Raw genomic sequence first — 27,000 nt, 5'->3', positions numbered from 1 at the left:
ATTAGACTCATGAGTTTTCACATCCACTATCCAAACCTTTTATTTATTACATTTTTTTTTATAAATGCCAATATACATAGGGAATTGACCATATATACACACGTGCATACACAAGGAAAACAAGCAACACTAAAAGTGCTTAACTATCCTAAAACACGAGAGCAAACTTGTACTTATCACATTTAATGCAAATATTTCAACATTGTTCTAACAATCCTCCACTTAAATTTTAAAAAAAACTTAAAAAGTGGCATAAACGCGTTTAAAAATAGTACATCAACGAGGTGTCGACATACTTGAACCTCAGAACACAATGAATAAGATTCAAGTTTAACAAGACTGCGTGTGATCTTGAACTCAAAAGTCTGTGCTATATACATTTATCCTGGCTTAATAAATTCTTTAGAAATATATGTATGAGATTTCATAGGAAACAACCCCACTTTCACATTCATAAATGTGAGTTTATCAAGAGTATTCTTGTAACTTGATATTTCAATATGCATATGTATAGATCTCATTAAAAGTTTATATCACCTCAACCTCTCATCCCTTCAAGAATCATGTTCATTTTATATCACTTTAAAACTTGTTATTATCCATTAAAGTTAATTATCCTAATATCAACTCTTTTAGTCCAAATTACCATTATGAACGACTCAGTGATCTATTGGCAGTGATCTCATTCTTTTGGATGTGTTTTAGATTTTCTCTCTCGTTAATATCCTTTTGTCAAAAGGTCAACTAATTTTTAATCAGTGCAAACATAATCTACTATAACAAATCTAAGAGAAATAAACATTCTAACAATGATGAACTTTTAAAAGATTTCTCATCTCTTACTATTGTACTAATAATCAACAATTTTTGCAATAGTCATGGTACTATCTTAGTTGATCAAAACAATTGACATCGATTTTTCTCATATGAGAATATCTGCTATCAAGTATTTTAACCAACTTACTTCTTCACTTGTGGTTGAAAGTGCTATCGTTTTTATTCCACAATGTATTAAACGAGAATCGTTTTTTTCTTAAACTCCCTAAAGATTACTCCTCCAAGTAATTCGAATATGTAACCGTTGGTTGCTTTAAAATAATCCGACAAAGTATTTCAAGTATCAACATTAATATCCCCTCAAGGACATAATGAGACTTTTGATAATGTAATCTATGTTTTATGGTTCTTTTTTAGTTACCACATTATCCCAATGGCATTCCAATTCTCTATACTAGGTCTACTAGTGAACTTGCTCAAAAATCTTATGGTATTAGCAATTAGGGGCATGCATCATACTGTCAATGATACACGCATGTTTAGATTGTCTTATACTATCAAAAAAATTTAAGAGCTTAACACTTATCCTATCAAAAATTTTTAAGAGCTTAACACTTAGATCATGTTTAGATTGTCTTATACTATCGATTTTTTTTAAGAGTTTAACACTTAGATCATATGAAATGCAGACATGTTTTTAGTAAAAAAAATATTATATCACTTTGCGACCTAATCTTAAAAAATTATATCTCGTTGTGACCTAATAATCTTAATATTAAATATTAGACTTACTTTATTTTTTGAAGTCTTTCATATAAAAGTTGTCACACAACTACGATTACAAACTATTTACGACATGAATGTTTGAGCTAAATATGAACAAATCATCTCTTGTAGAGATACACTATAGTTCAAATTCCTTTTTCAGACTTGCACTAAATGTACCTGGTACTTTCATTCACTTTAAAACAATTCAAGATTATTATATTATCAAAATTATCATGCCATTGTTTAAGAGTTTGTTTAAGACCATACATATAATTAAGTAACTTAGAAACCTTAGTTTTTTAGCATGAACCATAAAGTCTTCAAGTTGCTACATATCAATCTCTTCTTCCAAGTCACTATTTAGAAAATCAATTTTAACATTCATTTGAAGAACTACATTCATTTGATGTACCTCTAAGTAATAAATAGTGGTAAGTGAAATCAGTATTCTAATAAATGTTATCCTTATAAATCAAATAATAATTCAAACATAAGAAGCATTTACAGTATCCCAAAAAGCACTTATAAATTTGCAGCATTTCCCTGAAGGAGGCCATCCCTAATCTGCATAGCAACGTCTCTGACAGCACCGGGACCATGTGGTATAAACACAGCTGAAGATTTCGATGACGCTCCAATATCCTTCATGGTGTCGAAGTATTGAGTCACCAGCACCATGTCCATGACATCTTTAGCCGATGTTCCGGGTACATTATCAGAGAATGCGAGTACACTGTCCCTTAGTCCGTCCACAATGGCTTGACGTTGGCGAGCTATGCCGAGTCCTGATAGGTACTTGGACTCGGCTTCACCTTCAGCTTTCTTGATCTGCAATATTTTTTCAGCTTCAGCTTTTTCGTTTGCAGCCAACCTCATTCTCGCAGCTGTTGATGATATCGCAAAAAAAGGATTAGAATATACCAGCAACTGCTATGATCAACCAAAATTTTAGCATTTATAGTATAAGCCCTTTATCAAACAAATGCACTAGAATATATTACCTGCATTGATCTCATTCATTGCTCTCTTGACATTGACATCAGGCTCGATATCAACAATGAGAGTCTGGACTATCTCGTAACCGTAGGTTGACATCGCCTTCTCAAGCTCATCTTCGACAGCCTTTGCTATATCATTCTTCTGCTCAAAGACGGCATCCAACTCCAACTTTGGCACAGTGGCCCTTATAACTGAAACAAAGCAGAAATATCATAATCTAGCAACCATTTAACAACACTTTGTACTAAATTGCGTATCATGGGACCGTAGCAATTTGTTAAAACCCTGCTTCGCTGTATGCGCTATTTTGAGAATACTAATGTCAATAATGGAATGAAATCAAAAAACACTATACATACCATCAAAAACATACGATTGGATCTGTTCCCTTGTGTTGGTGAGCTTATAATAGGCATCAGACGCTTTGTCAGCCACAGCGCGGTATTGTACAGATGCAACCACATTCACAAAGACATTATCCTAAAAAAACAAGTTCATAACAGTCAGATACTAACACAAAATGTCATAGTAAATCACATTCGAAATATCCAACCACCAACAGAAAGCACAAATTTGACATTATGATGTTTTATTAATCTTGAAGTAAAAATGGTTTGTTAAGAAGTGATTTCCTGAAGCATAAATCCATACAAGAAAATTAATCACGAAGCATGATAGGTGGAGTAATAAAAGGACCTTTGTTTTTGTCTCGCATTTAATATCAAGTTGCTGCACACGAAGCGATAATCCACCAGCTATCTGGTAACCGAGACACCAAGGCAAACAATGGCATCCAGGTTCCAAGACATCGACAAATTTTCCAAATTGCTCCTTTATAGCAACATTGGACTGGTCCACTTGGTAACATCCCAAACATTGACCCATTTTTCAATCCTGCAAATGAATATCACTACTCATCAATTAAATTATACTTCACATAGAGATAGATAGATATAAGACATGTTTGGGTAAACAACTTAATTAAAGCACTTATTCAATATATATTCATCATATCAAAAGCTCATCTCATAACTTTATAAGTGCTTATTGCACAAATGACAAGCCTAAGAAATTTATTTACAAAACTGAATCAAAATTTTACTTTTCCAATCAAACAAATTGAACAAATTGCAACTTTGAGTTGATCCCAGAAATCAAACAGAAAAACAAAACAACCCATTTAAATATTAAAAAAAAACCCTAAATTCAAGAAATCAGTAATTTAATTTTCTGAACAGACAAACAAAATAAAAAAATAAAAGAAATAGTATCAAGAGAGAATATCACCTAGTAGTTGAAGCAAGAGAGAGATAAGAGAGATAAAATTGAAAGTTGTAAATAATGGAAGTACTGTATTTGAAAAATATGAAGCGATCCTTCTTATATATACACTTGACGAAGCAATTGATTTGAAACTAGCTGTTATATTGAAAACGATCTTTTTGTTTTTATGTCACTCTGTTCGGTTTTTTTTAGTGCATATATACGTGTGAAATAACAGAATATTGTTTTTTGTTTAACTTAATTTTAGTTTTAAAAATATGAAAAAAAATATTACAGATTAAAAAATTTATTAATTATGTAAATATGAAATAGCAATTAATTTTTTTAAAAGAGGACCACGACGTCGTTTCATGCCAAGATTCGCAAACTAAACGCGTTTCTTCCAAAATATCTTCTTCCGAGTAGTTTCTCATAAATAATTTACTTTATATACTAGATTGCCATATTAATGGATTGTCATTTTAAAGATTGTAGGCATGTGTCTCACTATACTTGTGAAACACTTCTAATAATACTGTGTTGAATTTTTTTTTTTTTTTGGTTTAGTGTGAGGTTTTTATCATATTTACCCATATGATAGTGTATATTTAAAATTAAAAAAATAATTAATGACATGTAAACTAATAATTTCATTACATTAGAAATTTTAAGAGATAATTATGATGTTCATTTATAAATGATAAGCTTATCCTTAATGTTATAAATGTATACCTTCACATATTATAACTTTTGGATCAGAGACGGCGACGGGGTGGGTCGGGGGACAGGTACTACCTCTCCCAAATCCAAATCTGAGTCCTCAAAAAATTTATGTTTTTCTCCTCAAACTCAAACAAAGATGGAGAATTAAAATTCAAATCCGATTCAGACGGATCCGAGTATCCCCGCTCCGCCACCATCCAGTTACTGAAATCAATTTTTTTAGTAAAAATACTTATTTTTTTCAAAATAAAATTACATTATAAATAATAAAATAAAATAATTTCATACATACATTTAAAATATTTTAAATGATAAATATAAATCAAAATATCAAAACATTGACAACTTATTTAATATTCTAAATTATCAAAAATAATAATAATAATAATAATAATAATAATAATAATAATAAAAAATAATAATAACATACATCATGAAATACTCGTAGCGGATCCAGAGGCGGATTTGGGATGAGTACTAATGTCCCCATTATCCATTCCGTCTCCATATTTTGTAATGGAGAAAACCCAAACCTAAAACCTAAACTCATGATAATAATAATAATAATAATAATAATAATAATAATATACATCATGAAATACTCGTAGCGGATCCAGAGGCGGATTTGGGATGAGTACTAATGTCCCCATTATCCATTCCGTCTCCATATTTTGTAATGGAGAAAACCCAAACCCAAACCTAAACTCAAACCCAATAAATTGGATTTTCTCCGTTAATTTTGGGGCAGGTTTGATGGATATCTGCAAATACGGATTTTGTTGTCATGCCTATTTTGGATTCATATCCGAGATAGATAGGAATGAGACTAAATTAGATAATGTTAAACTTTGTAGATAGATAGGAATGAGACTAAATTAGGTAATGTTAAACTTTGTTTAAAATTAATTATATCTATTAAGAAAAATTAAAGTTTGAGTTTGACAATTTGTAAAAATAAAAAATTTATAAGAAGTTTGACCTGCAACTTAGAAAATCTGATCTTATCTGTTAACCTACTTGAAAGCTATTTTATTTTAAAGCTTTTAAAAAAGTATTTTTTTTTTTTTAATTTTTAAAACTGCTATATAGCTCAATAAATAATTCTATATTTTATTAAAACTTTTTTGCCATAACAATGTAATAATTAAAACATAACAAAATACTAAATTTATAAGTTAGTTTCGATTTACTCCCCTGTAAAAAAAAAAGTTTTTGATTTCTTCATTATAATAGGAAGATTCTCTGTCTATGGCCCCTTAAATTCACTATTTCAATCCATATTTCCAATTTAATCCGACGTGGCATTCCGTTATTATTCTACATGGCTTTTTTATTTTTATTTTCATCCAATATTATTTTACATGCACAAAAGTTAGGGTTCCAATTGCAAAATTATTTTGAGTTTCTTATTGGTTGAGGTATACGAACTACAACCTCCTTCGTCACCTCCGTTCCAAGCTTCTTAGTTCTTCATCTTCCCCGTTCTTAACTTCGTTGATCTTCATCTTTTCCGTTCCCAGTTTTTTTATCTTCTTCTTCTTCGGGATTGAAAACATGGGTGGAAGCAAAAAATTTATCAATTAGTAACTTAAGTAGACCGAATTTACCCGGATGTGGATGTAATGAACCAATAAAGATTTGGCTCTCAAACACCATTGAAAATACTAACAGAAAATTTTGGAAATGTCGAAATTTAGGGGTAAGATTTTGTTAATTTTTTCTTCATTTTTCTCTTTAGATTAACTCTTACTTTTGTTCTGTACCTAATTGCAGAGTGGGGTAAGCTGTAAATTATTCATTTGTGAATTTGTGATATATTATTTATTCATCCTTAAAGAAAAAAATTATGATCATTAAAAAAAAGAATTAATGTATTTATTTAATATAAAAATAAGATTATCAAATTAACTCAATAAAAAAAATAAGATTATCACATTTATTAAAGTTGTGTGAAAGAGGTCTCCAAGTCTCAACTCTAGCCAATTAGGTTACTCCTTTGAACTCATATGCTTGGTCAATAGTTTTTTTTTTCAAATTAAAATAATTTTGTAATAGTTTAGCTATCAATGAGATTATTGGTTGAATTTCTTATCGTGTCGCTCTCTATAAAACGTTTTGTGATATGTCCGAAAATTTGTAAGCAAATTATCAGCCACAAATCTTCAAAACAAAAACAATCCTTATACATATTGTTCGGTATCTTAGCAGGGCCGGTCTCGACTTTTTAGAGGTCCAGAACAAATAAATAAATAGACCCCTAACAAAAAATTTACGTTTTACTCACCTCTAAAATGAAAAAAAAAATATCAAATGAATGTAGCTAGTTTGAGAGAGATGTGAAAAAAATGGAGTGTTAACTTATGTAATTACTTATAGCCCGGTCCATCACATATTGAGGCCTAAAACAAATTCTAAAATAAAAATTTTCTTTATCAATAATTATACTCTTAATTAAAATTTTACTTTAGAGAACAAAATTATTTATCAACTTGTTATAATCAATTTTATTTAATTAATAAAAAATTTAATTAATAATAAAATAAATTTATTTAATTTTTGTTGTAATATAGTTGATATTAAAATTAAATTTTATTAACTTCAATTTAAAAAAAAAAATCATTTCGGCAAACACAACATTTATAAGAATTAATAATTAATGACATTACTCTAAGTAATAAATAAATTTTAAAAAATCATATAGTTAAAAATATCAATTAGTGTATTATTTTTAAATTGTAAGAAGTATTATTTTTTATAAATTTAATAAATATTCATTAATAATTAATTAGAATAATAGTAAAACATGGATGTTGAGTAAATTAAAAGTCACATAATAATGGGTATGTTTAATAATATTTATTGTTATTTTATATGAAAGGAAAGTAAATAAAAGAAAGAATGAAGTGCTCATGTGAAAAACTAATAATTTAAAATTAGGAAGCCAATAAGTTTCAAACCACTGACACTAAGCTCCCAAAATAGTGTCTAAACCGCTGGCCATGGGCCAGAAGCAACAACTAGTTAATGGTTTCAGTAAAAATATATTTTTATGATTTCAGTATTATAATTTCTTAACACCAAAATTGAGGTCCCCGTGATTTTGAGGTCCTGTGTTGTGGGCCTGCTTGTCCGGGTCCAGGGCCGGCCCTGTAAATTATTCATTTGTGAATTTGCGATATATTATTAAAGTTGTGTGAAAGAGGTCTCCAAGTCTCAACTCTAGCAAATTAGGTTACTCCTTTGAACTCATATGCTTGGTCAATAGATTTTTTTTTTCAAATTAAAATAATTTCGTAATAGTTTAGCTATCAATGATATTATTGGTTGAATTGCTTATCGTGTCGCTCTCCATAAAACGTTTTGTGATATGTCCGAAAATGTGTAAGCAAATTATCAGCCACAAATCTTCAAGACAAAAACAATCCATATACATATTGTTCGGTATCTTAGTGTATTGTACCATTCTTTAATTACATCAATGAAATATGGAATGTAGAGCATTCTGGAATTTCTCGGACGAGGATAAATTTTTTAATCTTCGTATATATTTTTTCAAAGAAAACAAATGAGATACTTGAAAAGCTCAACGAGTAGAAAGGAAAAAATGAGTTCAGTAAACTCCAAGAGTAAAAAAGAGAGCGAAGAGGAAAAAACTCAAAAGTTTTGGATGTGATTAGAGAAGTGACTGAAGCTCTTATTTATACCAAAGTATAATTTTAACACAAGCACAAGTTTGACCCAATGGAACAAATGTGTATTAGTTACTGACATTGCACTTTTTGTATGTGCGAAATTTTCATACCCCTCAATGTAAATCCTAAAATGACTGTATTTATTATAGGGTTAAATATTCACCACCTCTTATAATGTAAGCGAGTTTCGGTTTACCCACTTTAAAAAAAATTAATTCCCCCCATATAATATGAAGATTCCCTGTTTATGACCCATGGACTCACTATTTCAATCCACATTCCATTTTAATCTGAAGTGGCATTCATTTATTATTCTACGTGGATTGCTTTGTTTTCATTTTCATCCAATTTTATTCTACCTGCAAAAGCTAGGGTTCTAATTGCAAAATCGTTTTCACTTACTTATTGATTGAAGTATACAAACTACAACCTCTTTTGTCATCTTCTTTCCAAGCTTCTTAGTTCTTCATCTTCTCCGTTCCTAGCTTCTTTGATCTTCACCTTTTTCGTTCCCAGTTGTTTCGATCTTCATCTTCTTTAGGTTTGAAAACATGGGTGGAAACGAAAATAAATATAATTTATAAAAAAATAGTTTGTGATGAAAATTAAAAAATAATGATAAATATAGTGATAACTCAAAATAAATAATTATATATATTTCTTTATATTATTAAGATTCCTTAAAGAAAATATAATAGAAAAAAACAATAAAATTTAGCACAATAAAAAATATTTTTTGATATAGTTTCAATTTTTTAAATAAAATTGGGGTATTACATGAATGATTATAAAAGTGACTGAGGTGTTTATTTATACAAAGAACATAATATTAATAAGTCTGACCCAACACATCACACATGTGTTAGTTATTGTATACCTTCTATATCCTTTGAGAGACTATATATAAACACTCCAAACATGTGAAAGTTCTCCAATACTAGACTCGATGAGTTTTTACAATCCACTATCCAAACCTTTTATTTATTATATTTTTTTTATAAATGACAATATACGTAGAGAATTGAGCATATGCACACACATACATACACAGGAAAGCAAACAACACCAAAACTGTTCAACTATCCTAAAACACGAGAGCAAATTTGTACTTATCACATTTAATACAAATATTTCAACATTGTTCTAACAATCCTCCACTTTTTTGACAATCCTCTACTTGAATTTAAAAAAGAACTTCAAAAGTGGCATAAACACTTTTAAAAATAGTACATCAACGATATGTCGACATACTTGAACCTCAGCACACAGTGAATATGATTCAAGTTTAACAAGACTGTGTGTGATCTTGAACTCAAAAGTCTGTGCTACATACATTTATCCTTGCTTTATAGATGCTTTAGAAATATATGTATGAGATTTCATAGGAAGCAACCCCACTTTCACATTCATAAATACGGGTCTACCAAGAGTATTCTTGTAACTCGATATTTCAATCTGGATATGTATAGATCTCATTAAAAGTTTATATCACCTCAACCTCTCATCACTTCAAAAATCATGTTCATTTTATATCACTTCATTACTTGTTAATATCCATTAAAGCTAATTATCCTAATATCCACTCTAGTTAATCCTATTGTCAAAAGGTCAACTAATTTTTAATCAGTACAGACATATTCTACTATAACAACTCTAAGAGAAATAAACTTTATAACAATGATGAACTTTTGAAAGATTTTTTATCTCTTACGATTGTACTAATAATCATCAATTTTTGCAATAGTCATGGTACTACCTTAGTTGATCTAAACAATTGACATCGATTTTTCTCATATGAGAATATCTGCTAGCAAGTATTTTAACCAACTTGCTTCTTCACCTATGGTTGAAAGTGCTATCGTTTTTATTCCATAGAGTATTAAACGAGAATCGGTTGTTTCTTAAACTCCCTAGAGATTACTCCTCCAAGTATTTTGAATATGTAACCGTTGGTTGCTTTAGAATCAACCGACAAAATATTTCAATAATCAACACTAATGTAACCCATCAAGGACATAATAAGACTTTTGATAATGTAATCTATGTTTTATGGTTCTTTTTTAGTTACCTCATTATTCCAATTCTCTATACCAGGTCTACTAGTGAACTTGCTGACAATTTGCGGCATACATCATGCTGTCAATGATACACGCATGTTTAGATTGTCTTATACTATCAATTTTTGTTAAGAGTTTAACACTTACATCATATGAAGTGCAAACATGTTATATCTCTTTGTGACCTAATAATCTTAATATTAAAGATAACACTTTTAAAAAAAAAATTATATCTCTTTGTGACCTAATAATCTTAATATTAAATATTAGACTTACTTTTTATTGAAGTCTTTCATATAGAAGTTGTCATATAAGTGCTTTATTCAATATTAGATATTAAATATTAAATATTAATATTAGACTTATAAGCGCTTGGATTTATATAAGTGCTTATCATATAAGTGCTTTATATCTCTGTGACCTGATATATTCATTTGATGTACCTCTAAGTAATAAACAGTGGAAAGTGAAATGAGTATTCTAATAAATATCATGCTTATAACCGCTGAAAAGGTGTCATAGAAATCTATATTCCCTCCTTTTCAATATAAGAATAATAATGCAAATATAATTCAAACATATGAAGCATTTACAGTATTTCAAAAAGCACTTATAAATTGGCAGCATTTCCCTGAAGGAGGCCATCCCTAATCTGCACAGCAATGTCTCTGACAGCACCGGGACCATGTGGTATAAACACAGCTGAAGATTTCGATGACGCTCCAATATCCTTCATGGTATCGAAGTATTGAGTCACAAGCACCATGTCCATGACATCTTTAGCCGATGTTCCGGGTACATTATCAGAGAATGCGAGTACACTGTCCCTTAGTCCGTCCACAATGGCTTGACGTTGGCGAGCTATACCGAGTCCTGATAGGTACTTGGACTCGGCTTCTCCTTCAGCTTTCTTGATCTGCAATATTTTTTCAGCTTCAGCTTTCTCGTTTGCCGCCAACCTCATTCTCGCAGCTGTTGATGATATTGCAAAAAAAGGATTAGAATATAACAGCAACTGCTATGATCAACCAAAATTTTAGCATTTATAGTATAAGCCCTTTATCAAACAAATGCACTAGAATATATTACCTGCATTGATCTCATTCATTGCTCTCTTGACATTCACATCAGGCTCGATATCAACAATGAGAGTCTGGACTATCTCGTAACCGTAGGTTGACATCGCCTTCTCAAGCTCATCTTCGACAGCCTTTGCTATATCATTCTTCTGCTCAAAGACGGCATCCAACTCCAACTTTGGCACAGTGGCCCTTATAACTGAAACAAAGCAGAAATATAATAATCTAGCAACCATTTAACAACACTTTGTACTAAATTGCGTATCGTGGGAGGGTAGCAATTTGTTAAAACCCTGCTTCGCTGTATGCGCTAATTTGAGAATACTAATGTCAATAATGGAATAAAATCAAAAGACCACTATACATACCATCAAAAACATACGATTGGATTTGTTCCCTTGTGTTGGTGAGCTTATAATAGGCATCAGACGCTTTGTCAGCCACAGCACGGTATTGTACAGACGCAACCACATTCACAAAGACATTATCCTAAAAAAACAAGTTCATAACAATCAGATACTAACACAAAATGTCATAGTAAATCACATTTGAAATATCCAACCACCAACAGAAAGCACAAATTTAACATTATGATGTTTTTTTAATCTTGAAGTAAAAATGGTTTGTTAAGAAGTGATTTCCTGAAGCATAAATCCATACAAGAAAATTAATCACGAAGCATGATAGGTGGAGTAATAAAAGGACCTTTGTTTTTGTCTCGCATTTAATATCAAGTTGTTGCACACGAAGCGATAATCCACCAGCTATCTGGTAACCGAGACACCAAGGCAAACAATGGCATCCAGGTTCCAAGACATCCACAAATTTTCCAAATTGCTCCCTTATAGCAACATTGGACTGGTCCACTTGGTAACATCCCAAATATTGACCCATTTTTCAATCCTGCAAGGGAATATCACTACTAATCAATTAAATTATACTTCACATAGAGGTAGATATAAGACATGTTTGGGTAAACAACTTAATTAAAGCACTTATTCAATATATATTCATCATATCTAAAACCCTAAATTCAAGAAAATCAGTAATTCAATTTTCTGAACAGACAACAAATTAAAAAATAAAAAATAGTATCAGAGAGAATTTCACCTTGTAGTTGAAGCTAGAGAGAGATAAAACTTGAAAGTTGTAAATAATGGAAGTACTGTTTTTGCAAAATATGAAGCGATCCTTCTTATATATACACTTTTTGAATCTAGCTGTTATATTGAAAATGATCTTTTTGTTTTTATGTCACTCTGTTCGGTTTTTTTTAGTGCATATACGTGTGAAATAACAAAATATTGTTTTTTGTTTAACTTAATTTTAGTTATAAAAAATGAAGAAAAAAAAGTTACAGATTAAAAAAATATTAATTATGTAAATATGTAGCAATTAATATAATCTAATATGGAGATAATTAATTTGAATTTTATAAAAGAGGACCACGACGTCGTTTCATGCCAAGGTTCGCAAATGAAACGCGTTTCTTCCAAAATATCTTCGTTGCCATATTAATGGATTGTCATTTTAAAGATTGTAGGCATGTGTCTCACTATACTTGTGAAACACTTCTAATAATAATACTGTGTTGAAATCTTTTTTTTTTTTGGTTTAGTGACAGGGTTTTATCTTATTTATCTATATGATAGTGTATATTTAAAATAAAAATAAAAAAATTAATGACATATAAACTAATAATTCCATTATATTAGAAGTTTTAAAAGATAATTATGATGTTCATATATATATATATATATATATATATATATATATATATATATATATATATATATATATATATATATATATATATATATATATATATATATATATATATATAATCTCAAATCCCACGTTTTGGGTCTCTCATGCACCATGCGCGTTGCAAAAAAATGCTCTTGCTTCCGTAGATGTATCTCCAGAAACACATTTTTTTTTGTTTCAAAGTTGTTTTGTTTCGTAGGTGTATCTACAGAAGACTTCCTTATATGCATCAACGGAAGCATTTGATGTTATATTCGCACCAAATTTTTCTCTTACCTCATTCTTTACTTTTTCATATTCTCAAACTCTCAATCTCTCTTAACCTCAAAAATCAAAATCCACCAAAATTGTATTTTTCCTCTCGAGTACGGCATTGGACATTAACATCAACGATCAACACATTCCAACATCTTCAAAACTCCATTTAATCGATAAGTTTTCGAGTTATTTTCAAATTTTCCTGTAATAGAATTAGAATTCAATTTTAAGGTGTAAAAATGATTGAATAATTTTTGAAATGTAGTTTAGAGACAATGTAGGTATTTTAGGATGTGTAAAACGAACGATTAAGCTACAAAAATAGGGTTTTTAAGCCCTTGGAACAGTGACAGACGCCATTGTTGCATCTTTGGAGTTGCAGAATGTTTCGTAGATGCATCTACGAAACAAATAAAATGTTAGGTAGTTCCGTAGATGCATCTACGAAACAAACCCAACTTTTTGAAATGTTAGCTTGTTCGATATATACATCTACGGAAGAGTTTCGTATTTGCATCTACTGAAGTAAATTTGTTTTTTTCCTTTTCTTTTTGATAACTAAATTGTATCTAACTCAATTTTATTTGTAATATAATGCATACATTATGACCGACCATCCAGACCACATTATATCTGGGAGGACTACACAACATGTCTCTGTGCGACGTGCATGGAAGGAGATGTTGTCACAGGTGACGGATGGATCCGCCGTTCCAACAGATGTACTTGATACATCAGTTGCAACAGATGTACTTGTTACATCCGTTCCAACAGAGGGGCCTTCCACATATACTACTCCATCCCAAAGGCCTCGGAATGATGGTGAGGGTTCTTCACATACACCCAACGCCCGCAGAAGCCGTCAAGACACTTCTTCTACTCTTGTGCTGCTTTTGGAGAGGGATGTTGGATCTCTAGTGCTACCTCCTAAGCTGCACGAGGAGGATGATGCAGCTGAGAAGCCTATCGTCTACCCAGGGGGTCCTTCCGATTTATCCCTGTTGATAGGGTATGCCGATCATTCAGCCTGACATATTTGGGATAGAGAGGTAAAATTTCTTAGACTTATTACTTTTTTTTGTCCTTAGTTTCTGATAAATTATTTATAATTTTAGGATAGGGATCCCAAGTTCTACAACCACGGCCGAATGATTGTCTCTCTCGTGCAGTCTATCGAGCCGTGATTCCAGAATGTCCTCGCAATTTTTGGGCTGAAGAATCTGTGTCAGATTGGATATTTCTTGTGATCTATTAGCAAATTATTATTAAGAAGGATAAGATATTAAGTTATATGCTTAATCAAGAATTTAAAATTGTCTATTTATCTTATTGTCATATACTTAAATCATGTTTTGAGCCTTGGTTTTTTAAAACCGTCATTATTTGTAATAACATTTTTATCCAATAATTTAAGATATATTTTACTCATTTTAATTTAAAAATAACACCTATTAATGGAGTACTACAAATCCAAATTAAAAAAAATTATTGATTAGTAATGATTCTCAATTCTCTAGTTTGTAGTGTAGCAATTCTCTAGTTTTTAGTGTAGCATCTTGAGTAGGTGATTGTATTAATTATCGATAAAGGACACGGCTAGATAGAATGGTGGTCCGGTTACTCTGATGTGAGAGGAGAGACAGGGATATGATATTTTGAGATACATCATACATTCATATAATGAGAAAAAGATGATACCATACAATCGAAAATATATAGTGTTAGAAATTCACGCCGTGAGCTACATGAAACATTGTAGGAATATCCATAAAGTGACACTCACACACAAGCGTTAAAATTACGTAAGAAAAATATTGCAGAATTTGAATTTGAATACTGATTTATTGAGTTAAAATGCAGTTAAATATAAGTGTAAGTAACTGATAACCTAGAAAATAAAAGAACCACTAATTCCACTAAATCTACGTTTAACAAGTCCTAATAACATGGATTCTCCTAAAGAATAGGTAAAAATAACAAACTTAATTTATTAAGGAAACAAACTACTAGAAACTTAACACCCTCCCTTAAACTTAATCATATATATAATATATTAATCAGTTTAAAACTAAATTTGAACAAACTCCAAGTAATCAACGTAGCTTTGCAAATGCTTTCAGCTTTAAAGACTTGGTCATGATATCATCCACTTGGCCTTCACTTCGACAATACACTAAATCTATAGTTCTATCAGTAACAAGATCACGAAGAAAATGATACCGTACATCAATGTGTTTACTTCTCCCATGTAACATCGGATTTTTAGATAGCTTGATAGTTGAACTATTGTCACAGTGAATTACAGTTGGCCTATCTTGATGAAAGTGTAACTCCTCAAGAATTCTTCTTAACCAAATTGCTTGGCATGCTGAAGTTGCTGCAGCTATGAACTCCGCTTTGGTTGTGGACAAAGTAACAACTTGTTGCTTCTTTGATGCCCATGATACAGCTGTTGATCCCATCATAAACACATGACCTGATGTATTTCGCCTGTCCTCCAAATCACCCGCATAGTCGCTATCGGTGAAACCAGTCAAAACAGATTCTCCATTTTTCTGGTAGAATATAGCAAAATCTGTTGTTCCTTACAAGTAACAGAACACCCTTTTTGCAGCTTTAAGATGCAACTCTGTTCGTCTTTCCATATACCTACTAATCACACACACAACATACATGATATCAGGCCTAGTGGTTGTCAAGTACATTAAGCTTCCAACAATTTGTTTGAAGTAAATACTGTCAACCCTCTCTCCATCAAGATCACTTGAGAGCTTCAAACCGGGTTCGGTTGGAGTTCCAGCTGGGTTACAATTCTCCATGTGAAACCTCTCCAAAATATTTTGAGCGTATTTCTTTTGCCCAATAAACAAACCAGCACCTGTTTGCACTACTTATATACCAAGAAAATATTTCATCTTTCCTAAATCAGTCATGTCAAAATCAGTCATCATAGAACTCTTAAAGTCAGTAAACATTGTTTCATCATTACCCGTGAAAATAAGATCATCAACATATAAGCAAACTATCAATATTTTACCTCTTTCACCTGACTTGATGAATAGACTATGCTCATATAGACATTTGTTGAAACTTGTCTTTTCAAAGTGGTCAACTATACAACTATACCAGGCTCGAGGTGCCTGCTTCAGACCATATAAGGCCTTCCTCAATTTGTAAACCTTATGTTCATTACCTTTTACCACATAACCAGGAGGCTGCTCAATGTAGACTTGCTCGAGTAGTTCACCATTCAGGAAGGTGAATTTTACATCAAGTTGAAATATAGGCCATGAATTTTGTGCTGCTAAAGAAACCACCAATTGAATTGTATCTTGTCTTGCTACAGGAGCAAAGACTTCTTCATAATTAACCCCATGCTCTTGCTTGTATCCTTTGACAAACAACCTTGCTTTAAACTTGTCAATCTCTCCTTTTTCATTCAACTTTGTCTTGTAAACCCACTTCACACCAATGGTTTTTTGTCCTTTTGGAAGACCAGTTAATTCCCACGTCTTGTTCTTCTCTATGGCTTCAATTTCCGCATCCATGGCTTTTTTCCATTTTTCTTCCTTCATTGCTTCTGTGAACAATATAGGATCAGAGCCTGCAAATAAAGCAAGTTGTGCAGTAGTATCCTCATCAGACAATTCATCTCTACCCACGTAATCTACCATCCAAGCTGGTTTTCTCCTCTTTCGTTGTGGTTTTGAAATAGATGATTGATCTTCATTTGGAATTGAGACACTTGATGAAGGATTTGGAGAAATTTCTCTAAGGGACTGAGTAGGAAGTTGTAATTGTGATTCAGAATCCTGACTTGTTTCGCCATCTTCCTCACTATCAATTAACGTTAGTTGTTTCTCGGTGTTGCACCAATCCCATGTATTTTCTTCATCAAAGAGAACATCTCGACTTATGATTATTTTCTCGGTAATGGGATTATATAACCTGTATGCCTTGGACTCTTCACTAACACAAATAAAAATACATTTCACACTTTTATCATCAAGCTTTATTCTCTTCTCGTTCGGAACATGGGCATACACTGTACACCCAAAAATTCTAAAGTGGTCCACTGAAGGCCTGACATTGCTCCAAGCTTCTTGAGGTGTGATGTTTTTCACAGCAAGGGTAGGACTTCGGTTGAGTATGTGAGCACTCCAATTGACCGCTTTTGCCCAGAAAGTCTTAGGAATACCCCTTTTCACCATCATGCTTCGCACCATGTTCATAATCGTTCGATTCTTTCTTTCAGCCACACTGTTTTGTTGTGGTGTGTAGGCAACAGTAAGTTGCCTCCGTATTCCATGTGACTCACAAAAACTTGTAAAGTCATGTGAGTTAAATTCACCGCCATGATCTGTACGAAGGGTCTGAATGCACTTGCCATATTCTTTTTCAACTCGAGCCTTAAAGCTTTTAAAAACAGTAAAGGCTTCAGATTTCTCCTGTAAAAAAATAAACCCATATTTATCGACTATAATCATCAATGAAGGTAATGAAGTACCTTTTGTTTCCATTCGAGGTTGGATTGATTGGTCCACAAATGTCAGAATGCAACAATTGTAGAATTTTTCCAGCTCTTCATGCTTTTGCTTGTGGGAAAGAATCACGATGTTGTTTACCGATAATACAATCTTCACACATTTCTATGGAATTGTTGATATCGGGCAGTCCTTCCACCATGTTCTTCTCATATAGGGTCTTCAAACCTTTGAAACTCAAATGACCATAACGTAGATGCCACAACCATGTTGGATCTTGCACTTTTGTGGATAAGCACTTCTGGACACTATGCTGAATATGTAGAGGGAACATACGATTGGATGTCATTTCTGCTTCAGCTATTAGACCCTTCTCAGGATGATGAATTTGACACTTGCTTTGTTGGATGATGATGATGATGTAACTTTTTTCTTGTAGTTGTCCCATACTAATCAGATTACTTTTCAAATCTGGGACATAAAACACACTAGAAATTGTATGGATAACATTGTTTTTACCATGGAATTTAATATCCCCTTTTCCCATGACAGAAATGTAAGAGTTGTTACCAAGATTCACCGTTTCTCTAAATCTTTCATCCAAATCATAAAACCAATATTTGTTTCCACACATTTGGTTGTTGCACCCGGAGTCTAAATACCAAGTATTACCTAGTAAATTATCCTTGTCACTATAAGCCATCAAGAGCAATTCTTCTCCAGTTTCAGAAAAATGTACCTTGGTTTCCTTCTCTTTGGCAGGGCATTCATATTGGTAATGGACATGCTTGTGACAATGATAACACTCCACCTTTGCCTTGTCAAATTGTGCTTCTCGATTGTAAAATTGACGTCCTCCACCTCTGCCTCTTCCTCGAAATCCCCCGCGTCCTCTTCCCGAAGAAATGGTTCCTTCATGAGCAGTGACTTTCAAGGCTTGCTCCTCCACGACATAACTAACCATCCTTTGCTCATGAACTAATAGTGAGCTTCGCAATTCATCAATCGAAAGACTATTGATGTCATTCGATTCTTCAATGGAACACACCACATAATCAAATTTGCGTGTCATTGAGCGAAGGATTTTCTCAATAACCGCAACCTCTTCCAATTTGTCTCCGTTAATGCGCATCTTGTTTGCAATTGACAGTGTTCTTGAAAAATAATCATTGACAGATTCGCCTTCCTTCATGTGAAGAATTTCGAACTCTTTGGAAAAGCTTGGAGTTGTGCACGTTTTACCCGTGCAATGCCTTGATACTTCTTCTTCAATGCATCCCATATATCTTTAGCAGTGTCCTTCTTTAGGATGGTCTCTAGTACAACACGATCGATTTCTTGAAACAAATAATTCTTCGCCTTCAAATCCTTTAATCTTTGATCATCTAACCTCTTTCTTTGTGCTTCTGTTAAAACACAAAGAAATTTTCCATCAACATACTCCAATTATCATAATGACCATCGAAGCGTGGAATAGCAGGTTGCACAAAGATGCTATTCTCATACGCCATTAAAACAACTCTTGTTGCGGCAAGAATGAAAGTTGCGGCTTTTTCAACTCAGGCCCCATAAGGGAGCTATGGTACCACAATGTAGAAATTACGTAAGAAAAATATATTACAGAATTTGAATTTGAATACTGATTTATTGAGTTGAAATGCAGTTAAATACAAGTGTAAGTAACTGATAACCTAGAAAATAAAGGAACCACCAATTCCAAGGAACCACCGATTCCACTAAATCCACGTTTAACAAGTCCTAATAACATGAATTCTCCTAAAAAAAATAGGTAAAAATAACAAACTTAATTTATTAAGGAAACAAACTACTAGAAACTTAACAAATAGACTCAAATTTTGACGTTTCCAACACAATAAAGACATGTATGAAAAATCTTAAACATACAACCTTGTTTTTTGTTTGGGTGTCGTTAACGTTTGAGGTTTAGATAGAATTTTTTTTACATCAAAAAATTGTTAATTCAATTTCCTTAGCTTTGGTATTTTTTGTTGTTTTATCTATTCATGATATTTCTTGTGCGGTCAATGATTTTGCTAATAGTAGCTTACTGGTTAACGAGAATATCCGAAATTCTTGTTTTCTTATGTGGCAAGATTCACATGAATGTAAACCTATAATTGAAAACTTTAAGCTGCCCCACGCCAATATTCTTGCTAATATTTTCTTTAAACTAGCCATTCAATTGAAAAGTCTACTAGGAAAAGTATATAATTAGATTACGTAATAAGCACACGTTAGGATTGAGGAGGATTCGTCGTAATGGTATGATGTGCCGCACATTACACATCAAACCATTGGCTATATCGATGCCAACAATATATTTCCTTCTCTATCTCTCATTTCCGCGGAGACTTTTTTAAACAAGGGGAGGACTTATCTACAAAAAAAAGTCTTCTAGTAATTCTTTTCATGCTATCTCCATCCATTCATTAATATATTTAAGATTTCAAATTTTCTAATATTTCTTGAGAAGAAGTTGTTAAATTTAGAGATCCAAAGAGAGATTCTTAGAGATTTTTAATTTCAAAGAAGTTTTGTTTTAATATTAGTTGGTAGATTAATTTTGGTTGAGACTGATTTGTTATCCTTGTTCTTCGTTCCGGACATAATATTTCTTAGTGTGGTTGATTTATAATTGATTACATAACAAGTGGAGCTCATTGTGGATCAAAAGGGTCCAATGTTACGAGTGAGCACCATAGATTATAAATGATATATCGAGAAGTTTACTAGAGAATACAATTTAAAGTTGTGGAAAGTGGAGATGCAAACAACATTGATTCAAAAAAAATGTGCAAGAATTGACGTTGATAAAGATAACACAAGTGGAGAAGACTGAGATGGTAGATAAGGCTAAGAATGTCATTATCTTGTGCTTATGACATAAAATGTTGAGGGAGGTTGCAAGGGAGGAGACCATAATGAAGATGTAGATCAAAGTTGAATAATTGTATATGACCAATTTGTGGACTCACAAGTTGTGTTTGAAACAACAAATCTACTTATTTCAAATGTAGGAGAATAAATTCATTGTAGAGCAACTGGCTAAATTTTGCAAAATTATTGATGACTTACAAAATATTTTGGTGAATTTTGATAATGAGGAAAAGACTTAACTCTTATTGAACTAATTACCTAGATTTTTTGAACACTTCAAAGATGTCACTCTTATAAAAACCAGATAAATAATCATAATGAAAGATTTCAAGAAGGATTAGTGTCGTTAAGGGAAAATAAAAGAGAAAGAAACCTAGGTCTAAGTAGAAGTTCAAGGGTTTGATAAATCAAAGTAAAAATGCTTTATTTTTCATAAAGCATTCACTTCAAGAAGGATTGTCTAAAGAGGAGGAGCACTACGTATTCAGTTCAAATCAAGATTTTCTCAAATGAGGATGGTTATGAGAATGTTGGTTCGTTAGTGGTAACAAGTTTGAAAAAGAAAAAGAGTTGTATCATAGACTTGAAAGTTCTCATCACATGTGTCAAAAAAAAATTGAGACTTTGGATCTAAAAGAAGGTGGAATTGCTTGACTTGTTAACAATAATTTGAGACTTTGGATCTAAAAGAAGGTGGAGTCTCTCTCATCACACGATTTTTCAAACAGAACCGATCCGTTTTTCACCTCTACTAAAAACTACTAATTAAAAATAAATAGAATTTATAAAAAAATATTTTTGTGATGAAAATTAAAAAATAATGATAAATGTAGTGATGACGCAAAACAAATAATTATATATATTTCTTGATATTATTAAGATTCTTTAAAGAAAACATAAGAGAAAATAACAATAAAATTTAGCACAATAATAAATATTTTTTGATATAGTTTAAATTTTTTTAAATAAAATTGGAGTATTACATTAATGATTATAGAAGTGACAGAGGTGTTTATTTATACAAAGAGTATAATATTAGTACAAGCTCAAGTCTAACCCAACAGATCACACATGTGTTAGTTATTGTATACCTTCTATACTTGAGACACATCTCAAAGAGACTACATAAACACTCCAAAACATGTGAAAGTTCTCCAATATTACACTCGATGAGTTTTTACAATCCACTAACCAAACCTTTTATTCATTACATTTTTTCATAAATGGCAATATACATATGGAATTGACCATATACACACGGATACACATACAGGGAAGCAGGCAACACCAAAAGTGCTCAACTATCCTAAAATACGAGAGCAAATTTGTACTTATCACATTTAATTTAAATATTTTAATATTGTTCCAACAATTCTCCACTTAAATTAAAAAAACTTTAAAAGTGACATAAACGCTTTTGAAAATAGTACATCAACAAGGTGTCGACATACTTGAACCTCAGCACACAGTGAATAAGATTCAAGTTTAACAAGATTGCGTGTAATCTTGAACTCAATTTATTACATAATACCGACATACAACTTTTTCTTAGGATCTATTCTCAAAATTATGTGCTACACACATTTATCCTTGCTTAATACTCCCTCCGTCCCAAAATATAAGAGAAAAAAATGCATTTTTCTTGTCCCAAAATATAAGAGAAGAAATCATCTTTCATTTCTTTCAAGGTAAAATTAAATGCAAATTGCATTTAACTTACATTCTCTCTCATCATTTCTATAACCAACATCCAATTAGAATTTTTTTACATTTTTCAAAACACTTTATTTCAAGAAAACCATAAATTAAATGATTGTGTTTTTACTTTTCTTAATAAACGTGATTTTGTTTTTTTCTCTTATAATTTGGGACGGAGGGAGTAAATGCTTTAGAAATATATGTATGAAATTCATAGGAAGCAACGCCACTTTCACATTCATAACTGTGGGTCTTCCAAGAGTATTCTTGTATCTCGATAGTTCAATCTGCATATGTATAGATCTCATTAAAAGTTTATATCTCCTCAACGTCACATCACTTCAAGAATCATGTTCATTTTATATCACTTCACAACTTGTTATTACCCATTAAAGCTAATTATCTTAATATCCACTCTTTTAGTCCGGATTACCATTATGAATGACTCATTGATCTATTGGCAATGATCTCATCCTTTTGGTTATGTTTTAGACTTTCTCTAGTTAATTCTTTTGTCAAAATGTCAACTAATTTTTAATAAGTGCAGACATAATCTACTATAACAACTCCAAAAGAAATAAACTCTCTAACAATGATGAACTTTTGAAAGATTTTTCATCTCTTACTATTGTACTAATAATCATCAATTTTTGCAATAGTACATGGTACTATCGAAGTTGATCAAAACAATTGACGTCGATTTTTTCCATATGAGAATATCTGCTAGCAAGTATCTTAACCAACTTACTTCTTCATTTGCGGTTGAAAGTGTTATCGTTTTTATTCCATAGTATATTGAACGAGAAACATTTGATTTTTAGACTCCTTGGAGACTATTCCTCCAAATATTTTGAATATGTAATTGTTGGTTGTTTTAGAATCATCTTAAAAAGTATTTCAAGTATCAACATTAATATAACCCCTCAAGACATAGTGAAACTTTTGATAATGTAATAGGTCTACTAGTGAACTTGGTAAAAAATCCTATGGTATTGGCAAGTGAACTTGCTAAAAAATCCTATGGTATTGGCAATTAGTGGCATACATGATGCTGTCATCGCATGCTTAGATTGTCTTATAGTATCCAATTTTTTTTTAAGAGTTTAACACTTAGATCATATGAAGTGCAGACATGTTTATAGTAAAAAAAGTATTATATCTTTGATCTAATAATCTTAATATTAAAGATTACACTTTTTTTTTTTTGTAAAAGAATATTATATCTCTTTGTGAGCTAATGATCTTTATATTAAAGATTAGACTTACTTTTTTTTTTTTTTAAAAGTCTTTCATATAGAAGTTGTTACACAACTCCAATTTCAAATTATGTACGACATAAATGTTTGAATTAAATATGAATAAATCATCTCCGTGGAGACACATTATCGTTCAAATTTATTTTTCAGACTTGCAGCAGTAGATGTACCTGGTACTTTCAGTCACTTTAAAACAATTCAAGATTATTATACTGTCAAAATTATCATGCCATTGTTTAAGAGTTTGTTTAAGACCATACATATAATTAAGTAACTTAGAGACCTTAGTTTTTTAGCATGAACCATAAAGTCTTCAAGTTGCTCCATATAAATCTCTTCTTCCAAGTCACTATTTAAAAAATCAATTTTAACATTCATTTGATGGTGGAAAGTGAAATCAGTATTCTAATAAATATTATGCTTATAACCGCTGAAAAGGTGTCATAGAAATCTCTATTATAAGAATAATAATGCAAATATAATTCAAACATATGAAGCATTTACAGTATCTCCAAAATCACTTATAAATTAGCAGCATTTCCCTGAAGGAGGCCATCCCTAATCTGCATAGCCACGTCTCTGACAGCACCGGGACCATGTGGTATGAACACAGCTGAAGATTTCGATGACGCTCCAATATCCTTCATGGTGTCGAAGTATTGAGTCACCAGCACCATGTCCATGACATCTTTAGCCGATGTTCCGGGTACATTATCAGAGAATGCGAGTACACTGTCCCTTAGTCCGTCCACAATGGCTTGACGTTGACGAGCTATACCGAGTCCTGATAGGTACTTTGACTCGGCTTCTCCTTCAGCTTTCTTGATCTGTAATATCTTTTCTGCTTCAGCTTTCTCGTTTGCAGCCAACCTCATTCTCGCAGCTGTTGTTGATATCGCAAAAAAAGGATTAGAATATAACAGCAACTGTTATGATCAATCAAAATTTTAGCGTTTTTAGTATAAGCGCGTATCATATTAGTGCTTTATTAAACATAGGCACTAGAATATATTACCTGCATTGATCTCATTCATTGCTCTCTTGACATTGACATCAGGCTCGATATCAACAATGAGAGTCTGGACTATCTCGTAACCGTAGGTCGACATCGCCTTCTCAAGCTCATCTTCGACAGCCTTTGCTATATCATTCTTCTGCTCAAAGACGGAATCCAGCTCCAACTTTGGCACAGTGGCCCTTATAACTGAAACAAAGCAAAAATATCATTACCTAGCAACCATGTAACAACACTTTATACTAAATCGCGTATCGTGGGATGGTATCAATTTGTTAAAACCCTGATACGCTATAGGTGCTATTTTGAGAATACTAATGTCAATAATGGAATGAAATCAAAAGACCACTATACATACCATCAAAAACATACGATTGGATCTGTTCCCTTGTGTTGGTGAGCTTATAAAAGGCATCAGACGCTTTGTCAGCCACAGCGCGGTATTGTACAGATGCAACCACATTCACAAAGACATTATCCTAAAAAAACAAGTTCATAGCAGTCAGATACTAACACAAAATGTCATAGTAAATCACATGTGAAATATCCAACCACCAACAGAAAGCACAAATTTAACATTATGATATCTTCTTAATCTTGAAGTAAAACTGGTTTGTTAGAAGTGATTTCCTGAAGCATAAATCCATACACAAAAATTAATCACAAAGCATGATAGGTGGAGTAATAAAAGGACCTTTGTTTTTGTCTCGCATTTAATATCAAGTTGCTGCACACGAAGCGATAATCCACCAGCTATCTGGTAACCGAGACACCAAGGCAAACAATGGCATCCAGGTTCCAAGACATCGACAAATTTTCCAAATTGCTCCTTTATAGCAACATTGGACTGATCCACCTGGTAGCATCCCAAACATTGACCCATTTTTCAATCCTGCAATCAAATATCACTACTCATGAATTAAATTATACTTCATACCGAGATGGATATAAGACATGTTTGGGTAAACAACTTAATTAAAGCACTAATTCGATATATATTCAACATATCAAAAGTTCATCTCATGACTTCATAAGTGCTTATTGCATAAATGAAAAGCAAATTTTCATATGTTTATCTTAACAGACTTTTGAGATAAGATCAAAAGTCCTAAAAAGCATACCAGAAATCTCAAGCCTAAAAAATTTATTTACAAAACAGAATCAAAATTTTACTATTCCAATTTTTAGTTTCTGCTGCAAATAAAGAGAAACAAAAGATCAGTTTCAAAAAATACATGTTGCCCCAAACACTTCAAAAAATACATGTTGCCCCAAACACTTCATGTCGAAGATATGGCAGGTGTTCGACACCTATGCACTTGATTACGTTCAATTACTTTATTATTTCAAATTATCGTCAATGTCTATGTCTTAGTGTCGTGTTGGATATCGGTCCACCCCGAATATCATCGGTATAAAAAGCTAACACAATTTTTTTCATATTAGTGAATCTCTTCCTCTATTATCCTTAGAACTACACAGAACAAAGCATATGAGAAACACAGAGATACATAAGTCCTAAAAATCTAGAAACACAAAAACATGAATTATCAATCAAACCTTACGAGTCACGAAACCACAAACATAAAAAACATCAAAATAAAACCAAAAACACTCGCAACAAAAATTCAAAAGAAACAATTTTGAATTGATCCCAGAAATCAAACACAAAAAACAAAACAACCCTTTTAAATATAAAAAATAAAACCCTAAATTCAAGAAAACAAAACAACCCTTTTAAATATAAAAAATAAAACCCTAAATTCAAGAAATCAGTAATTTAATTTTCTGAACAGACAAACAAAATAAAAAAATAAAAGAAATAGTATCAAGAGAGAATATCACCTAGTAGTTGAAGCAAGAGAGAGATAAGAGAGATAAAATTGAAAGTTGTAAATAATGGAAGTACTGTATTTGAAAAATATGAAGCGATCCTTCTTATATATACACTTGACGAAGCAATTGATTTGAAACTAGCTGTTATATTGAAAACGATCTTTTTGTTTTTATGTCACTCTTTTCGGTTTTTTTAGTGCATATACGTGTGAAATAACAAAATATTGTTTTTGTTTAACTTAATTTTAGTTTTAAAAAATGAAGAAAAAAAAGGTTACAGATTAAAAAAATATTAATTATGTAAATATATAGCAATTAATATAATCTAATATGGAGATAATTAATTTGATTTTTAAAAAAGAGGACCACGACGTCGTTTCATGCCAATGTTCGCAAACTATATGCGGTTCTTCCAAAATATCTTCTTCCG

The 27,000-nt window shown here is 31.8% G+C and overlaps 3 protein-coding genes across 5 annotated transcripts; all 3 read right to left on the bottom strand.

Annotated features, from left to right (window-relative positions):
• Positions 1 to 1,904: 1,904 nt before the first annotated feature.
• On the bottom strand, positions 1,905 to 12,593 carry LOC131652814 (hypersensitive-induced response protein-like protein 2). Of its 2 annotated transcripts, none has more exons than XM_058922795.1 (5): positions 12,469 to 12,593; positions 3,241 to 3,438; positions 2,904 to 3,024; positions 2,547 to 2,735; positions 1,905 to 2,429 (listed from the first exon to the last, which is right to left on the bottom strand). In XM_058922795.1, exons 2-5 carry the CDS (start codon positions 3,427 to 3,429, stop codon positions 2,068 to 2,070), a joined length of 861 nt encoding a protein of 286 aa, XP_058778778.1. In that variant the 5' UTR covers positions 3,430 to 3,438; positions 12,469 to 12,593; the 3' UTR covers positions 1,905 to 2,067. The 2 variants fall into 2 exon arrangements, with proteins under 2 accessions (XP_058778778.1, XP_058778777.1); XM_058922794.1 differs by lacking the exon at positions 12,469 to 12,593 and adding an exon at positions 3,832 to 3,984.
• On the bottom strand, positions 10,740 to 12,604 carry LOC131652816 (hypersensitive-induced response protein-like protein 2). Its single transcript, XM_058922796.1, has 5 exons — positions 12,469 to 12,604; positions 12,064 to 12,261; positions 11,727 to 11,847; positions 11,369 to 11,557; positions 10,740 to 11,251 (listed from the first exon to the last, which is right to left on the bottom strand). The coding sequence occupies exons 2-5, from the start codon at positions 12,250 to 12,252 to the stop codon at positions 10,890 to 10,892; spliced, it is 861 nt and encodes a 286-aa protein (XP_058778779.1). The 5' UTR covers positions 12,253 to 12,261; positions 12,469 to 12,604; the 3' UTR covers positions 10,740 to 10,889.
• Positions 12,605 to 24,140: 11,536 nt separating this feature from the next.
• On the bottom strand, positions 24,141 to 26,718 carry LOC131652813 (hypersensitive-induced response protein-like protein 2). 2 transcript variants are annotated; one of them, XM_058922792.1, is made up of 5 exons: positions 26,580 to 26,718; positions 25,429 to 25,626; positions 25,093 to 25,213; positions 24,735 to 24,923; positions 24,141 to 24,602 (listed from the first exon to the last, which is right to left on the bottom strand). In XM_058922792.1, the coding sequence occupies exons 2-5, from the start codon at positions 25,615 to 25,617 to the stop codon at positions 24,241 to 24,243; spliced, it is 861 nt and encodes a 286-aa protein (XP_058778775.1). In that variant the 5' UTR covers positions 25,618 to 25,626; positions 26,580 to 26,718; the 3' UTR covers positions 24,141 to 24,240. The 2 variants fall into 2 exon arrangements, with proteins under 2 accessions (XP_058778775.1, XP_058778776.1); XM_058922793.1 differs by having other exon boundaries at positions 25,429 to 25,642; positions 26,580 to 26,669.
• Between the last annotated feature and the right edge of the window lie 282 nt (positions 26,719 to 27,000).

Source organism: Vicia villosa, linkage group LG2 (assembly GCF_029867415.1).
Source record: "Vicia villosa cultivar HV-30 ecotype Madison, WI linkage group LG2, Vvil1.0, whole genome shotgun sequence".
NCBI classification, from domain to species: domain Eukaryota; kingdom Viridiplantae; phylum Streptophyta; class Magnoliopsida; order Fabales; family Fabaceae; genus Vicia; species Vicia villosa.
Note: the sequence above shows the minus strand (reverse complement) of the source record. Positions and strands in the feature narration are given on the sequence as shown.

Coding starts and splice junctions, on each gene's coding strand:
- LOC131652814 (XM_058922795.1), bottom strand. CDS start 3,429: ATGGGTCAATGTTTGGGATGTTACCAAGTGGACCAGTCCAATGTTGCT. Junction 3,025..3,240: donor AATGCGAGACAAAAACAAAG/GTCCTTTTATTA, acceptor TTGTTTTTTTAG/GATAATGTCTTTGTGAATGT. Junction 2,736..2,903: donor CCAATCGTATGTTTTTGATG/GTATGTATAGTG, acceptor GCTTTGTTTCAG/TTATAAGGGCCACTGTGCCA.
- LOC131652816 (XM_058922796.1), bottom strand. CDS start 12,252: ATGGGTCAATATTTGGGATGTTACCAAGTGGACCAGTCCAATGTTGCT. Junction 11,848..12,063: donor AATGCGAGACAAAAACAAAG/GTCCTTTTATTA, acceptor TTGTTTTTTTAG/GATAATGTCTTTGTGAATGT. Junction 11,558..11,726: donor CCAATCGTATGTTTTTGATG/GTATGTATAGTG, acceptor GCTTTGTTTCAG/TTATAAGGGCCACTGTGCCA.
- LOC131652813 (XM_058922792.1), bottom strand. CDS start 25,617: ATGGGTCAATGTTTGGGATGCTACCAGGTGGATCAGTCCAATGTTGCT. Junction 25,214..25,428: donor AATGCGAGACAAAAACAAAG/GTCCTTTTATTA, acceptor TTGTTTTTTTAG/GATAATGTCTTTGTGAATGT. Junction 24,603..24,734: donor AATGAATGAGATCAATGCAG/GTAATATATTCT, acceptor TATCAACAACAG/CTGCGAGAATGAGGTTGGCT.